Here is a 15,720-nt window from a genome sequence, read left to right on the forward strand (position 1 = left end):
GGCATTTTTAACATCAAACTGGTGTAGGGGCCAGTCAAAAGTAGTTGCTAGAGAAAGTAAAACCTTGACTGAAGTCATCTTAGCAACAGGAGCAAATGTCTCAAGATAGTCAATGCCATACATTTGGGTGTAACCCTTAGCAACCAACCGAGCCTTAAACCTCTCAACAGAGCCATTAGAGTGATACTTAATGGTAAACACCCATTTACAACCCACTGGTTCATTCCCTTCCGGCAAGTCCACAATGTCCCAGGTATGGTTCTTATGCAATGCATCAAGTTCAGTCATCATAGCATCCCTCCATTCAGCTTGAGATAATGCTTCCGGTACAGACCTGGGTATCACATGCGAAGACACAGAGGCAAGAAAGGAGTAGTAGGAAGGGGAGAGAAGGCTGTAAGATAGGTGTTTGGAGATACAATGGGTTGTACACTTCCACTTGCCCTTGTGAAGAGCAATAGAAAGGTCAAGGTCTGGGACAGTCAGAGATGGGTCAGTAGAGGGCTGACTTGTTTCCTCATGAATGATGGGAGTGGCAAGATGCTCTTCTGAAGGAGTGGAAACAACCTGCACATGTCTGAATCTCCGCCTTTGGTACCACCTTTGGAGAGCAGGAGTAGGAGGAGGAGGAGCAGGGATATCAGAGGTAGGTCCAGTGGAAGAGGTGGACACCCCATGATCAGACTCACAAGGGATGGGAAGAGGAACGGCTGGAGACACAGCAAAGGGTTCATCAGATTTCTCCCCCTCAAGAGGAATACTAAAGAAGGGAGTCAACTCGGCAAAGGTGACATCCCAAGATACAAAGCAAGTGCCACGAACTAGATCAAAACAGCAATACCCCTTCTGTGTGGAAGCATATCCCAGAAACACGCACTTATGAGCCTTAGGTTCAAACTTGTGCCTTTGTTGACTATGAATATGCACATAGCAAGTATACCCAAACACACGAAGAGGAAGAGAAAAGAGATCATCATCCGGGAAGAGAAGACTAAAAGGAGTTTTAAAGCCAAGGACCCGAGAGGGCATACGGTTGATCAGAAAGGTAGTAGTAAGAACAGCATCTCCCCAAAACTTTACAAGAACATGAGATGCAAACAAGAGGGATCTGGCAACCTCAACCACATGCTTGTTCTTTCTTTCCGCCACCCCGTTTTGTTGTGGAGTGTAGGAACAAGAACTTTGATGAATAACCCCAAAAGTTTCAAGATAAGTGGAGAGGGTTCTCTCAAAATACTCCTTAGCATTGTCAAAGCGGAATATTTTGATGCGAGCATTAAACTGGGTGAGGATGAGTTCATGAAAATTTTTCACAATAGCTGGTACTTCATCCCTGGATTTCATGAGATAAATCCAAGTGTAACATGAATAATCATCAATAAAAAGGATAAAGTACCTGTAACCCCCCATGGTTGGCATGTGATATGGCCCCCACACATCAGAGTGAACAATATGGAAAGGAGAAAGTGATCTTTTATTGCTAATTGAATAGGAATGTCTACAATGCTTTGCCAACTCACATGATTCACAATGAAGACTCGATAAAGACACTCCTTTAAACATATCTGGGAACAGATGACTCAAAGCAAAAAAAGACAAGTGACCAAACCGAAAATGACATAATAAAATTTTGTTAACAGACTCTGATACGACTGACTCTAAGGCAAATCCATGAGGTGGTCCCAAAACTTGATCCAGTGTGCCCAGCAAGTATATTCCGTTCGCCTCATGGCCACTCCCAATCATCCTCTGAGACTGCAAGTCCTGAAAAACACAATGAGTGGGAAAGAAAGTTATGCTGCAATTCATGGACTTTGTTAAGCTACTAACAGATAAGAGGTTTGCGTTAAGCTTAGGGACATGAAGAACAGAAGATAAGAACAGGGTGTCAGAGGTCTTTATATCACCTTTACCAAAGATGGGGGCAAGGGACCCATCGGCAAGGGATATTTTCTCTTTCCCAGCGAAGGTGATATGAGCAAAAAGGGTTAGATAGACTGGTCATATAGTTTGATGCACCGGAATCGATAATTCAAGGGATTTTATGATTACCTGAAGCTGAAGCATGATTTGCAGAAGCACGAGTACCTGAGTGAGAAAAAGCCGATGAAGATGATGTACTGTTGGAAGGGTGAGCTGAAGAAACTGTAGCTTCCAGGTGATTTAGGAGCTTCCCATACTTCTCAAAATCCAGCTTCATTGCAGCCAACTGTTCAATGGTTGATTTCTCTTCACTCTCCTTACTTCCCCCTTCAGGTACTATAGCAGCATTAGCAGTCTTGGGTTTTCCCACCTGACTGCCCTTCTTAGGGTTATTATTGTTCTTAAACCTATCAGGGAGAAGTCCAGGATGAAGCTTCCAACAGGTGTCCTTCGTATGTCGTGGTTTCTTGCAATATTCACACACCTGCTCTCTCTTCTCAGTAGGGCCCTTTGGTTTCATTCCCGCATGTGCAAAATGTTCTGTAGGTGGACTCTACAACTAAACCTGCCGCCTACTCTCCTCACTACTTATCATAGCATATGCCTGTGAAAGAGTAACCTCACCCCTGCCCAAAATATTCTGTCTGATAATATCAAACTCAGGGTTGAGTCCAGTGAGAAACTCAAACACCCTATTTCTCTCCACCAGCTTTCTATACATTTCAGCATCCTTTTTACTCTCCCATACCACTGTCTCCATAACATCAATTTCCTACCATAGAGATTTTAGTATAGAGTAGTAGATTGCTACACTCTTCTCCCCCTGTCTCAGGTTTTTCACATCACTTTTCAATTTGTACGCTCTGGCTACATTCAGTTTCTGTGAGTAGGTCTTGGTTACACTGTCCCATATCTCCTTAGCCGAAGACATCCAGAGATAGTGCTGGCTTATATGAGGTTGCATAGAGTTAACTAACCATCCTATAACAGTGTAGTTCTCTTGCATCCATTTTTCAAATTCAGGGTCTATCTCTTTGGGTTTCACCTTACTGCCTGTGAGATACCCGAGTTTTCCTCTACTACAAACATAGATTTTTATAGACTGTGCCCAAGCAAGATAGTTCGTCCCATCTAGCTTAATTGTGGTAACACCAGTCAAAAGGAATCTACTGAGGCAGGTCTAGAAACCGGCACCTGCTTGAACTCACTTCCGTATGTCTCCATTAATCAAACGGAAATCAAAGAACAGAAATTTTGACTATGTAAACTTACTTGAAGCCAAACCAGAACTTGGGTGCTTGAAAAACTAGGGTTTTACTCCGTCCAGCAGATGGGAGGAAGAGAGAAGATGTTGCTGCACCTACCAGACTAACCCAAACTCTTCCAAACTTGAGCCGCCCTCCTTTAGCAGTCACAAGACACCTTCCAAGCACAGAGAGCCACACCTGAGCTTCACCTTTCCTGGTAACCTCGAAAATCTCTAGTCGGCTAGGGTTTCGGGTAGCAGCAAAACAGCAATACTTCTTGGCAAAATCTAGCCAGAACTAAACTCTCCAAACCCTTCCACCAACTAGGCAAGTGATTCTCTATACTATAGAGAACCTATCTCTCCATACACTCTCTTGATTTTAGAGTATACAGGAATGAAGAAAAAAAGGAAATGGAACTAAACCTGCTCTGATACCAAGATGTAAATCAGTCCTCTAATATCAAGTTTAAACTTAGTGATTAACAGAATAAAACAGGTCTGAATAACTGTATAAGAGAAGAAGATGGCGAAGAGAAGAGGTACGAGAAGGAGTCAAATCATTCTCCATTCTCCTCTAACCCTATTTTATTAAGATCTAAAATTTTATGATGACAAGAATGCCCTTAAGTGGGAGGCCAACTTGACAGTTACATAAAGAAAATAAACAAGAATAAATAACAGGCCCATTAAGTGTGGCCCATCAACATAAAATAAAAGATATTACAAGAGAGGCTGTTAGGGCCCATTCGGCCCAGTCTCTTTATAGTGAAAAAGTTGAGGTGCAAACTAAAGAATCCGAATGACCTAAAAGCCTACTTGCAAAAAAAAGAGGACAGCAAGATGAAGAAGAGAAAGTTGAGTGAAGTGAAGAGATTGAAAAGAGACATTGAGGGGGGCAAGAAGTTTGAGGTGAAAGGGGATAGGAGAAAAGGGCTTAAATAGATCTTGGAGGAGTTGGGGTTGAGGCCAAGAGTTTAAAATGAGAAACTTAAGTTGGAATGTGAGGGGTTTGGGCAGCATGAGGAAGAGAGCAACTATTAAAGAGGTAATTAAGAAGTTTAATCCGGATGTGGTAATGCTTCAGGAGTCCAAAAGAATGAACTTTGATTGCAGATGGGCTAGGAGTGTGTGGAGATCCAGGGGAATAAAGTGGGTGGCTGCTCCCTCGTGGGGTTCCTTAGGAGGGATTGTAACCTTGTGGAAAGAAGAATTACTCATTGGAGTGGAGGAGCTAATCAGAGATAATTCTATCTCCCTAAAGTTCATACAGGTGGATGATGGGTATGAATGGGTATTAACAAACGTGTATGGCCCCAGAGACTATAGGCAGAGGGAAAAACTTTGGGAAGAATTGAGTGATATCAGAGGCCTTTGGGAAGGTCCTTGGTGTGTAGGTGGGGATTTTAATGTAGTGAGATTTACAGAGGAAACTAACAACCCCAGACAGAGAATGACAACAAGTATGAGGAAGCTTAACCAATTTGTGAACTCCTTTGAACTTAAAGAAATTCCTCTCCTAAATAATAACTTCACTTGGTCCAACCTTCAATCTAGGCCAATTTGCTTTAAGTTGGACAGACTTTTGTTCTCAACAGATTGGGAGGAACATTGGGGTAATCTAACTTCTAGAGCTCTTCCAAGACTTACTTCAGACCACTGGCCTATAGTGTTGGTTAAGGAGGAAATGAGAGGAGATGGTCCTACCCCATTCAGGTTTGAAAATATGTGGTTGACTCATCCGGGTTTTATTGAGAAGGTCAGAGAGTGGTGGGAGCAAGCTAATCCGGCAGTTGAATGGGAGGGAATGAGGTTCCACAAGAAACTCCAATACTTAAAATCACAATTAAAGGAGTGGAATAGGCTAGAGTTTGGAAGAATAGAAAAGAGAGAACAAGTGTTGATGGAGCAGATTGAGGATTTGGACATGAAGGTAGAGAGAGGCTCCTTTGGAGAGGAAGAAAGGAAGTTGAGATGGGTGTTGAGGAGGCAGATGGAGGACATCCTGGTTAAGGAGGAAATTAGCTGGAGGCAGAAATCCACGTGTAAGTGGCTCAGGAGGGAGACAGAAACACTAGGTTCTTCCATTCAGTGGCAAATGGGAGGAGAAAGAAGAATTTCATCTCTAGTTTGGAAGTTGAAGGAGCAGTGTTGTCCCACCAAGTAGAAATTACAGAGGCTCTAGTTAACCACTTCAAGTCTATTTTTAGAAGACCTCTGAACGGGAGAGTGTGGTTGGAGGGACTCTAAGTGCAAAGAAGAGAGAGTGGTTAGAAAGGAGTTTTGATCTAGAGGAGATAAAGGAAGCAGCATTCTCAATGGATAGGGCAAAAGCTCCAGGTCCAGATGGCTTCACAATGGCCTTTTACCAAGATTGTTGGGATATACTGGAGAATGATCTTAGATCAGTTTTTGAGGAGTTCCATAGAAGGGGAATAATAAATCCGGGTCTGAACTCAACTTTCATTGCTTTGGTCCCAAAGAAAGCGGCTTCTCAACCAAAGGATTTTAGACCTATCAGTCTAGTTACTAGCTTGTACAAAATTATTGCTAAAGTGTTGTCTCTTAGGATAAAGAAGATGCTTCCCTGAAGGGATGGGAGATCCATCATATGGATGGTCGAACCCTGCAGAAAGGTTGGCGAAATTTCAAAAAATTCTTTCTCTCCCATCCGGGAATTGTATTCCCTAATTTAAAAAACTGCATTTTCAAGGTTTGTTCTTGAATCAAAACCGGACCAGATCTGAAACCAAAAGGGATGTGAGGGATATACCTGATACGAAGTAAAAGGAACTCCCAATGTAGGTGCTCACGCCCAAAAAGAATACCAAATCCACCTCCACTGAAAATGACACAACATATGTTGAGGCAGGATCAGCAAGAATGGTTCTTCAGCAAGAACCTGGGATTCTTCACCAAGAATCGAGCAGGATGGTGTGAACACGACTTCTGATTGTTTCTTCACCAAGAAACAATATCAATAACACTTCTTGATGACTCCAGTAGGTGGAGATCGAACTGGGACGGTGCCAAGAACTGAGGGAGAGAAAAGACTATAAAGAGGAGTGTATTCCTTCTGTGGAATTCGCCCCCTATTTATAATCCCTTCAGGATTAGCTTCCTAATCTGATTAGAAATGAGATTTCCTTATCTAAATCTTGTATTTAAATCTAGACTCTCAAGTTGATAAGACTTGTCTTATCCAACTACTAATCCCAGTCAGATTATAAACCTAGAATGGCCCAATTTAATTAAACCATTTAAGCCCAGCTCGAAATGGGCTTAGGCCCATTAAGTCATATTGCTCACTTAACCCATTATATGCTGGCTAGTTTGGTTCTCTTTATATGGTGTGGGACCCTAGCATTGATCTACACATCAGCCACATAGGTTCAGCCCATGCCTTGTTGAATTCACCGCAGGTCACAGTGAACCCCCGAGTCCATCACCATAGGCTCTTAATGGGCTCAACATTTACACTAAATGGTCATTGGGTTGAACCACCATTTTGTGAAAACCCAAGGATTGTGGGCAGATGCAAGATTAGCCCATTAGGTATTACCCTCAATGGCCTTACACTTAACCTCTCAACCCTTAATGATCAAACACTGCTCAACAAGAGAGGACCTCTCCCTCGGCTGCAAGGTACAGTGCTGCACTCTCTACTCACATGGATCCCGGGAATTAAAACCTTTTTGCAAACAATTTGAAACCATAATATATAAGTATATCTCTATATAAATATATTTTGCAAAACCAAATTTCAAACACATTTGAAATCCACTGCCGGCAATTTAGGTTTCCATCAGAGAGAGTGCATTCCCCGATCATTCACTTTGTCCGACAAAGGGGCTGATCCTGTCACTATGATTACCCACTCAGGTGAATTCTCAGACTGCCCCAACATACCCAGGTTTTGACACAGTAAAGGGTCTCATTGATTGGCATATCAAAGACAACCCAATCCGACTCCTAGTGCAATACCATAATCGAGTCTAGGGGTCAAGTGTAACATTTCAGTTTTTCCCATCTATCTCCAAGGTCCAGGGTAATACTGGAATTTGGTCTGATTCAGGGTTTCAAGCAAACCCACACTGCATGTACCTCAGGTCTCACCCTAGCAGCTGAAACAAGCCACCCCAACCAACTTGGCGGCACATCAGTGTCAGCCTTGGCAGGATAAATCTCCCAAGATCTATCCAACGGCTGTGAAAATTCTAAACAAACACGAGTCTCATAAGTGTCCAGATTAAGGGTATTACACAAAAACACACCATAAAAACATGAATCAATTATGCACTTTATTCATTTACAATAAATGACAATAAGTACATCAATCTTATTGGAACTAAGGGCATACATTGTCTAACATTCCCTCTATTATTGCACCCAACCAAGGTGCTTTTGTGGAGGGAAGACAGATCACCAATCAGATTCTCATTGCAAATGAGAGCTTGGAGAGTTTTAGGAAGTCAAAGAAGGGTGTGGTCTATAAATTGGACTTGGAGAAAGCTTATGACTTGATTGATTGGTCTTTCTTGTTGAAGGTTTTAAGGAGCTTTGGTTTTGGAGGTAGATGGTGTAAGTGGATTTGGGGCTGTGTCAGGACCTGTCATTACTCTATCCTGGTAAACGAAACTGTGGTTGACTTCTTTCCTACGTTGAGAGGCCTAAGACAAGGAGATTCTCTTTCCCCTTTTCTTTTCACCCTGATTTTTGATGTTTTCGGGAGATTGATCCATAGAGCAGACTCGAGGAATCTGATAAGAGGGTGGAGAGTAGAAGGGAGGAGGTTCCTTTAACACATCTACAGTTTGCAGAGGACACAATTCTGTTCTATGAAGAAGGAAACCTTAATTGGATCCGGAATCTAAAGTTGGCAATACATCTCTTTGAACAGATTTCTAACCTCAAGGTGAACTTTGATAAGAGCTATGTGGTGGGAGTGAATGTGGATGTAAGGGGCCTTCCTAAGGGAATACGCAGGTGAGCTAGGATGTGCAATCTCGGACTAGCCCTTGACATACTTAGGCCTCCCTTTAGGAGACAATCCTAAGAATGTAAGCTTCTGGAATCCGGTAGTGGAGAGGTTTGAGAAGAGGCTGGCGGCTTGGAAGATAAATTATCTTTTCTCTAGGTGGGAGAGTCACTCTTATTAGATCTACCCTAGCTAACCTACTTGTCTACTATTTGTCAGTGTTTAAGATACCCTCAAAGGTTTCCAATCTTTTGAAAAAATTAATACGGAATTTTCTGTGGGAGCCTAGAGAGGAGAAGAGAGATCATAGGGTGAGTTGGGAGGTGATTACTAGGTGTAAAAAACTAGGTCTTGGGATTGGTAACTTTAAGAAAAGGAATATGGATCTGTCGGGGAAATGGTTGGGGAGGCTTTCAGTGGAAAGGGATAAATTGTGGACTGAGATTGTGGCTAGCATACATGGGATGGAAGACAATGGTTGGGATCCTGGAATCATGGCAAGGGCTATAGCTGCTTCTCCTTGGAAATCCATTCACAATCTGCTTCCCGTCTTCTCTCCTTGGATAAGGTATGGTCTAAATTCTGGTAACCGAATAAAATTCTGGGAACAACTTTGGGTTGGGGATTCTCCTCTAAAGGACCAGTTTCCTTCCTTGTATGCTCTATCAAATTTGAAAAATGAACCTACCTCTTCTTTCTTGGTTCCTTCAGACTCCACTTCTGGCTTTGGGTGGAACTTAGGCCTGCGTAGGGTAATTAGGGATACAGACTTGGATAGCTTGGTATCTTTGCTTGCCTCCCTTAAGAATGTTTTCCTAAATCCTGCTAAGGAAGACACCAGATTTTGGACTCCTAACTCTAGTACTTTTTCTTCTGTCTCGTTTTATGAAACTTTAACTCAGCCTCCTGTCCCCTTTGGGTTGTCCTTTCCGGCTAAAGAAATTTGGAGCAGACCTATTCCTCTTCGGGTTGGCTTTTTTTGTTGGAAATTTTTCTTGGAAAGAATTAACACATTTGACTTACTTCAAAGAAAGAGACCCAACTATTGTCTACTTCCTAATAGATGTACTCTTTGTATAGCCGATGGGGAATCCGGCTACCACCTCATGGTCTCTTGCAAGGTTGCTAAAACTGTTTGGGAGTGGGTTTTCTCCCACTTTGGGTGTTCTTGGTTTCCTCCAAAGAGTGTCCAAAGGTTGTTTTCTCCTTTTTTCAGATGGCCTAAGAAGCAAGGGAAGACTATGTGGAGGAGTATTAGGGCATCAGTGTGTTGGTCATTGTGGGAAGAAAAAAAATCACGTATTTTTTTAGACAAGGAAAGAACCCTGGAAGAATTGTTAGACCTAATCCTTTTAAGGGCTGCCCACTGGCTGAAATCTTTGGAGTTGTTTTCAGACTTTCCTGTGGATGACTTGCTAAGAAACTGGAAAGAGATTGCTTCCACTGCTAGATGCAAGAGGACTCTTTGTCCCTCTTGGTCCCCTCCCCCCTTGGGTTTCATTAAGTTGAACTTTGATGGCAGCAGTGTAAGGAATCCAGGACCCTCTGGGATTGGAGGAGTTTTCAGGAATGAGGAAGGGGTTGTTATTGCTCTATTTTCTAGCCCTATTGGAGAAGGTGACTCTCTTAGGGCTGAGATCCTTGCAGTGCTTGAAGGAATTCGAAGAGCAAAGGAATTAAATGTCAGCCAATTGATCCCGGAAGGTGATTCGAAGGTGGTGGTTAACTGGTTGAAGAAAGAGGACAGTGGTTTGTGGAACTTTAACAATGAAAAGAAGCAGTTCTTATGGATGTGTAGGGACATTGAGATCCAATACAACTGGGTGAAGAGGAGTGCCAACTCATTTGCGGATGGGTTGGCCAAGCAAGGGGTGAATAGGGAGTCTGTATTTTGGGCTAGTTTTTAATTTTTCTCTCTGTATTCTCTTTGTATTCTGTATTTGGGGAACTAAAATATTTTATCTCCCCTCTTGTATACATACTCCCCCTTTTCTCTTAATTTAATGAAGCTGGTGTTATAGATAAAAAAAAAAAAAAAAAAAAAAAAAAAAAAAAAAAAAACTCTTATATTCTTTGTTTTTTGATATTATAATAATTAGTAGATATTATTAAACTAGCTTCTTAAACAAAAAAAAAATAGATATTGTTAAACTAAAATATTCATTTTGTGGGTTTACATACTAGCTTCTTTTTGCTATTTTCTTATTTGTCAAGGTTCAATCAACACACGTTGGTGTATGATGTCTTGAACCCTCAAAGGCTTCAAAACCCAAATCAATAAGCAATGAAGAGCTAAAATTTTATTCAATCAAAACATTCTTTATCTTTATCATCATCTTCTTCTTCTTCCTTTTTCCCCTCTTCCAAAACAAAAATAGGGACCCAGCCCCTATGTTTTATGAATTTCCATTCTTCTTTTTCTTCTCATAAATATGTTGATTTTCTATGTTTTAATATGAAGCTTATATTTTTTTCATGAAGTTTATAGGTAACTATAAAAGACCCATTCCCTATGTTCCCTATGTTCATTAACTATTCAATTGAAGATACAAAATCCACTATATACTTTTCTCTGGTTTCAGAGCTACTAATGGTCTATTATACATTTCTAATTCCCTTCATATGTGCACTAAATTTTCGAAGTGCTAGTTCCACATAATGAAATATGGAAGGTCAGTGAGCATCCACAAAAAGATTCCAATTCCTTCAATACCAACATTGAAAGTAGATATGGTTAACAAATAAACAAAAAAGGACTCTACAAGGAATGTTAAGCATGCAATTAAATCTTGTCACTAGCATCTGGCTCGGCCAAGACTTTACACTGCCACAAACCTTCCCAACAAAGTCAAAGGAAATAGTTTAAATTAAGAAAGTTGTATAGGTACTTGATTGAAATATGAAACAATGATATTTATTGAGCGGTAGCATGCCAGTGCAACTAACTCACAATGTGAAGCCAAAGGCACGTTAGTGTAGATTCACGACACTTCAATAATGTTGTTGAAAGATGATGAGTTGCAGTAGAGTCTGGATGCTGTGTGGGGTCAAACATATAATAGAGTTGAATGCAGCAGGTTTAGTGATGGAGGGTGTCGCACTATGACAATGATAGGTCATATCTACGTCTGCAACTCAAAGCACCATGACCAGATTTATTGCAAATTTGGCAAACAAGTTGATCAGCATTGAAACTGAATCTGCTACCTCTTCCACATCCCCTTCCTCTGTTACTGGAAATCTTGGGTTGATTGTAGTTGTTCTTTGGTGCATTCATTGGCATATTTGCTTGAGGATTCTTGTCCTTTGGCAGCTGAATATGTTGCTCAATCCAGGCCTCATGACTAAGTAGAAGACCAAAGGATGTTAGTAAAACTGAGGTTATCAGCATCAGGTCTTGTAAAAACAGCTGTAATGAGGGAGTCATACTCTGAGCCCAAACCAGAGAGAATGTAAAGAGCCAAATCTTCATTGGAGACAGGTTCAGAAATAGCTGACAAATTATCAGAAATTGCTTTTGCTTTCTGCACATAACCAGTGATAGAGAGAGTACCATTTTTTAGTGTTTTTAATTGGAGTCTCAACTGTGACGCTCTAATGGAGAAAGATTTGGCCAGTGCTGCCCAAACATCAGCAGCAGTTGATAAGCCAATGACCTGAGCGAGTATTCCCTCAGTCAAAGAACATACTAACCAACTAAGAACTAGTTGGTCTAATTGCATCCAAGTCTGATATGCTGGATTAGCAATCATGGCTCCAGTATTCAATGGATCAGTGATCTCCTTTGGTGGCGCCTTTGTAGTTCCATCAATAAAACCCATAAGTTGATGGGTTCTCAGAATCGGCAGCAACTGTGCTTTCCACAGCAAATAATTTTCACTGTTGAGTTTTATTGGAAATGGAAGATAATGAGAAATATCGAGGAAGTTCATAGTCACCGAGCTAATTGAAGAAACGTTTGATGATGTAGCAGACTCAGGGGTTGAAGAAGTTGAGGACGACATGATTACTGTGACATAATAGCTCTGATACCAAGTTTGAATTCTAAGGAGTTTAAGAACAAGAGAAAACAATTGGTAATGGGTTCTATGGCTCAATCCATACGAGATCCAGAATATATAAAAGCAACCTTAGAGTTACATCACAACACGTTAACATACAAGCCCGAGCTAATATACAGTTACTAAGAGATAGAGTTATAGTTCAAGTCAACAACTATTATTGTGGAGTGCTCTGAATCTACGCTAACACGGCACTACCCCAACCACCATCGTCAAACCTAAGATAAAATTTAGACCCAAAACCAAATAAACGTGCAAAGACATTAGAATAAGTGAATAACATAAACAAAAATAGGTACCTTCAATTATCATCAAATTACTCCATTCCATAAAAATGACAGTAAAATAAGAAATTAAGAACACCCAAATGGGATCTGGGGGAACAACCCACGAATATTAAAAGCCTATACGAGATAATTCCATATGGTATCGATTCGGTTACCTGCTTTTCAAAAAAAGAAAAGAAAAGAAAAGAAAGAAAGAAAAAATCGGTCACCTCACCTGGGAAGTAGCATGCTCGAGGTCCTGGAAGGTAATGGGATGATCAGAGAGGACGAAGTCGCCGGAGGGGAACCGAGCCAAAGGTTTCCGACCCAAGTCCATTACAACCTCAATCAGGCGGTGGAGTTCCGGGTGTTCGCTTACCCTCCGTCGCATCTCCTCCGGCAATAGAGCCAATAGGCGTCCCAATTCGACGTCGGATTCATCTTCCGCCGCGGAAGAAGAAGCAGCCAAGAATTCCGAACCAGAACACAAGCATAAGCTACCTCTCAGGAGGTGGGAAACGCGTTTGATGAAAAGGGGGTGAGGAGAAATCGAGAAGAAATGATGTGTAAGGAGGGGCAGCTGTGTTGGTGACGTTCGAGGACGCAGAGGATGGAGGTAGCTCGGGGGAGGGAGAACTTGCTTTGGCCGGAACGCTAACATGCCCACCCCCCACGTTCTCAAGAAAAGTTCAGCTTCTTTCTCTAGTTTCCGATTTCTCTGGTGTCGACCGAGAGTGTGCAACGTCCAAGTAGAATTTTTGGAATTCTTATCTCGGCATGAATGAAGTTCTTGGGTGCTGCACTGCTGCTTGCAGCTTGCCTGCTTGGATCAGGTGGAGGTTCGAATATTCTAATTCGGGGAATTGGAGCCTGGAATGGATTTGGAAGTCATTCGTCTTCGTCCCCACCCATTTTAGTAATCGGTTCATGGGTTAAATGAATGGATTAAACTTTAAAGTGTTACTTACATTTGATCCAATACTTAATCCGACCCGTATCCATTTTACTCAGTCATATTGGACCTTAAGAAAGATCCACCTGAGTGATTGGATTCGGCCTTCGGGCAGTGCAAGGATACGCAAATTAGGTACAAGTACAACCACCAATGGTAAGAAAGAATACGTCCATTCAACTCCGACCCATATTTTTTCAGTGTTCTATTCCATAGTTGATGTTTATAGTTAGTTAGTTACAGACCAAATGTGTTTCAAAAATCAGAATTGAATATGGATCTTATGGTTAAGGCTGATATAGAGGAAAAGGATAACCCACGTCATAAATGATATATCTGAATTGGCCACATGATTCGTCCACGTGGCTTAATAGGTGGGGTCACCCAGGAAAAATTCCTGATTGACCAAATGGAATTCAAGTTTCAGCGAGAAGCTCTTTACTTAATAGGTTGTGTTTGGTTTGAAGGAAAAAGTATCCCTACCTTTAATACTGATCCAGGCCTCTAACTCCTCCCCCAGTCCCCTCCCCCACCCTAGGCCCCCAACTCAATCAAAACTCATTTCAGATAAAGAAACAAAATATATCCATACTCATTAGAGTCAAAGAGTGTTGATTGAACTTTCATTCCCTTTTATCAACTGTAAAATGTATAATTAACATCAAATAGTGAAATCTGTGATCTATTGGTACATGGGTTTTCAATCTTTGACGCCCAAATAACAAAAATCTCTTGTCATGCCCAGTTCCACAGTCGAGAAAAAATGAATGAAGGGGAAATTCATTCATGATCTCAATGGAAAATAACAGTGCCAACTGAACTATCTGAAGTCCTTCCTAAGAGATGTCCAACGAACCGCTCGCATTGAAGCAAGGCCATCACTAGCTTTCCTCTTGCGAGAATTTGACGTCGACAGCAAGTTGGGCAGCAAAAGAAGATCAGTATCAACATCGACAACTGAACCGCATCGAACAGCAGGAGGAAAAAGGTGGGTAATGTCCTGGAGAGGCCTTCTCACCCTCTTCTTCTTATGGATAGAAGAAGATGGAGTGACTGCATAAACCGGGCTAATATGCTTGGTAGAGAAAGGAGGGATATTCTCTTTGTTGCATTCGCAGAGCGAGATGATAGCATCCATTGCTGAGTAACCACACTCTAACAAAAGCAGCGACCGAGAGATAGGGAGAGAGAAGATGGTGGATGAGACGAGGAGAGGGGAGAAAGGTATTTGTAATGGTGGGTTGTTGTACAGGTTTTGGAGGGGAGATTCAACTATTCAAGTTGTTTTGGATGAATTTCATTTTTTTTATTATTTAATTTGCAGTTGCGGGTGGGAGAAGAAGGGAGGGATTCTGTGATTTGATTTTTGAATCTTATAATATTATATCATTATCCGAGTCAAGGCGAGGGAGGACTGAGGAGGGGCGCGGGATTCGCTTTCGGTCTCTGAGTCACGATGGATTCACGAACCGCGAGGGGGATTTCGAATTTGAGTAAAAAAAGGAAAAAGAGCAGTAACTAATTCCCTAATTGGGTTACCTTTACCCGGGACGAATTCCAGTGCCAGCCGCTTATAATTGATTTGAAAATTCGGAGCCTCCAACCCAACCCTTCCCGGTCTTTTAATAAAGTTCTGATTTCTTGACTTTCGCGCGCGAGCCAAATGAAAGGAGGGAATTGTTGTATTGTGGCAGTGGTATTAGTAGGGCCCGTGCGATGTACGGGAAATTAGATAATTTAAGGGGTTTTTATGGTTCAGTCCACCCTATATCTTGATAGAGATTAAAATATAAGGAATGCTTAAAAATTATTATTATTTCCATTGGGCTACACAATCAGGTCATCTCCAACCCATAAAATCTTCCAACCCTAATGCAATCTGAATTTGATGCCAACCCTAAACCAATAAAAGACCTTACCAACCAACCAATTGATATTTTGGCATCGGATGTTAAAATTAAATTAATAAAAATACTTATTTATAGTTTATTGTTGTTTGTACAACAGAAAATAAAAAACATAGAAATAAAATTTTGAATATCTTAAAAATTTTTAGTACAAACATTGCTATTAATAAATTATTTTTCAAAAATTTATAAAAAAAATTAAACTGATATGAATAAAATTTTCAAAATTTATTGATATTAATAAATTAATTTTCAAAAAAAATGAATTTATGAACAATTAATTAATAAAAATATAAAAATTTTCTAGTACGCTACTGTGAAATCAAAGTACATTGAAAATCAAAAGACCAGGTCCGGTAGGATCAATTTAGCATTGTAATCGGATTG

General features: G+C 41.0%; 1 protein-coding gene across 5 annotated transcripts in view; it reads right to left on the reverse strand.

The window, feature by feature from the left end:
* The window catches only part of LOC104613155 (P-loop containing nucleoside triphosphate hydrolases superfamily protein), a 47,340-nt gene extending 33,968 nt beyond the window's left edge, over positions 1 to 13,372 (reverse strand). For 3 of the 5 annotated variants that reach the window (XM_088894196.1, XM_088894197.1, XM_088894198.1), the window contains exon 1: positions 12,710 to 13,372. In XM_088894196.1, coding sequence (XP_088750322.1) covers positions 12,710 to 13,135 — 426 coding nt within the window. In that variant the 5' untranslated portion in view covers positions 13,136 to 13,372. Of the gene's footprint in view, positions 1 to 11,097; positions 11,492 to 11,576; positions 12,192 to 12,709 lie in introns of all 5 variants that reach the window. The other 2 variants (XM_010280864.2, XM_010280861.3) reach the window with 2 other exon arrangements.
* Positions 13,373 to 15,720: the final 2,348 nt, after the last annotated feature.

The sequence above is a fragment of the Nelumbo nucifera genome, chromosome 1 (assembly GCF_055504915.1).
Source record: "Nelumbo nucifera cultivar China Antique chromosome 1, China Antique-T2T, whole genome shotgun sequence".
Lineage (NCBI taxonomy): Eukaryota > Viridiplantae > Streptophyta > Magnoliopsida > Proteales > Nelumbonaceae > Nelumbo > Nelumbo nucifera.